Here is a 1,628-nt window from a genome sequence, read left to right on the forward strand (position 1 = left end):
TAATCATTTCTCTAGAAAATTATTAAGTTAATTGCTACATTTAGAGGATATACTAAAATGTAAGTGATTTTGTGGCTTTCTATCTTTGGTCTCATTAAGGTGATGGTGAGGTGGTAGAACAGGTAATTGGGCAGCAAACCAATGACCAAGACGAAAGCATTCTTGATGGAATAATCAGAGAGCTACAGAGAGAACAAGATCTGAGACTAATTAATGAAGGAGATGTTCCACATTTTCCAGTTAATAGATCATACTCTGTTAATGGTGGTAAGTATTTATATATTTGTAAAGGGTATGATGAATGCAGTTCAGTTATTTTACTTTTATCAAGTAATTACATATGAAAAATATTTTTATGTTTATAAATGAACACATTTTTATTGATTTACAATTGTGATATCAGATATACCAAAGTGCCATAGTCTCATCATCATCTGTGGCTAAAATAACTTAGTGTCTACAAAGAAATACATATGGTATATTTTAATATGATGTTTTCTTCTTAATAATTTGCAATATTCACATTTTTAAGAAGCTAAATTTGAAATAAGTCCAGCCTTTTTGTAGGGTAAATCCACCTATACAGGTTTCAAAATTAAAACCACCTTCAGTTTAGAAATTACTGCCCCTAAAAAATTACTACCCCTCCTTTGTTGAGAAGAAAGCAGAATACTACCCTCCTTTCTTGAATTTATAAAAATACACTGGAAGACAAGAAGCCCTCTGAAGATAGGAAACCCTCTTCTTAGAGAATATAGATGCAACTTCTGAATTGACTTTCACAACAGTTTGAACTTAATACCAGTAGAAGATATTGTATTAATATAATTAATTATTCTATCTTAAAATGAATGTTCTAACTTATTATATCCGTTCTTTCACTTTACATGAAATGTGCCTATGGATTTGAGTTTTATATAAACCTTAGCTTGTCTCAATTTTATCTTTATCAAGAGCCAATTAATTTTATTTTAAAATGCAGTCCTCTTGTGGGAATTTTGGCAAATTTGTTTCTCTTTATATTTACGTAATTGGGATCATTTATTTGGATAACATGGTATTTTCGGTTCCACAGAAATGAATAAAGTGATTTAAATTTGAGATGATTCACAGGGTATTTTACTCAATTCCTTATTTCTGTAGTATCCCATAAAATTAAAATAAAAATGATTTTTCATTTGGGTCACTTGAACACCTAACTCAAATAAGCTTTCGTGAACCTAGGACAAAATGAGAAATGGGCTGTTAATCCTATATATTCAGGTCCTTTGTTCCTAAGACATAAAACTTTCTTAGAACCCTGATTTAGAAATCCATTAATGTAACCGATATTCAGTTCTACCTACAATACTAGGTTTTTGTGAATAGATTTGAAATGCCATTGGTCAGAGACTGTACTGACTTCTATTTGTAATGTTCATTTGTTTTGAATTTTTTCTAATGTTTATTTTAAAAGTTGAATATTTCAGTTTTCATTTGCGTTTTATTTGCAAATATAAGAAAAATAAATTAATAGGAACCTTTCTGGTGGATTAAAAACAAAAGTAAATGTTCTGTTACTTTTTTCCTTTGTTTCATTGCTCATCAACCTTGAAAATAAAAATTTGATTTAAAAAATGTTTTTGTTT

The 1,628-nt window shown here is 29.1% G+C and overlaps 1 protein-coding gene across 1 annotated transcript in view; it reads left to right on the plus strand.

The window, feature by feature from the left end:
• BRWD3 (bromodomain and WD repeat domain containing 3) overlaps positions 1-1,628 on the plus strand; it is a 148,316-nt gene that overhangs the window by 96,507 nt on the left and 50,181 nt on the right. Inside the window, 1 exon segment of the mRNA XM_012664071.1 lies at positions 100-267. Coding sequence (XP_012519525.1) covers positions 100-267 — 168 coding nt within the window.

The sequence above is a fragment of the Propithecus coquereli genome, unplaced genomic scaffold (assembly GCF_000956105.1).
Source record: "Propithecus coquereli isolate 6110/MARCELLA unplaced genomic scaffold, Pcoq_1.0 Scaffold86, whole genome shotgun sequence".
In the NCBI taxonomy this organism is placed as follows: domain Eukaryota; kingdom Metazoa; phylum Chordata; class Mammalia; order Primates; family Indriidae; genus Propithecus; species Propithecus coquereli.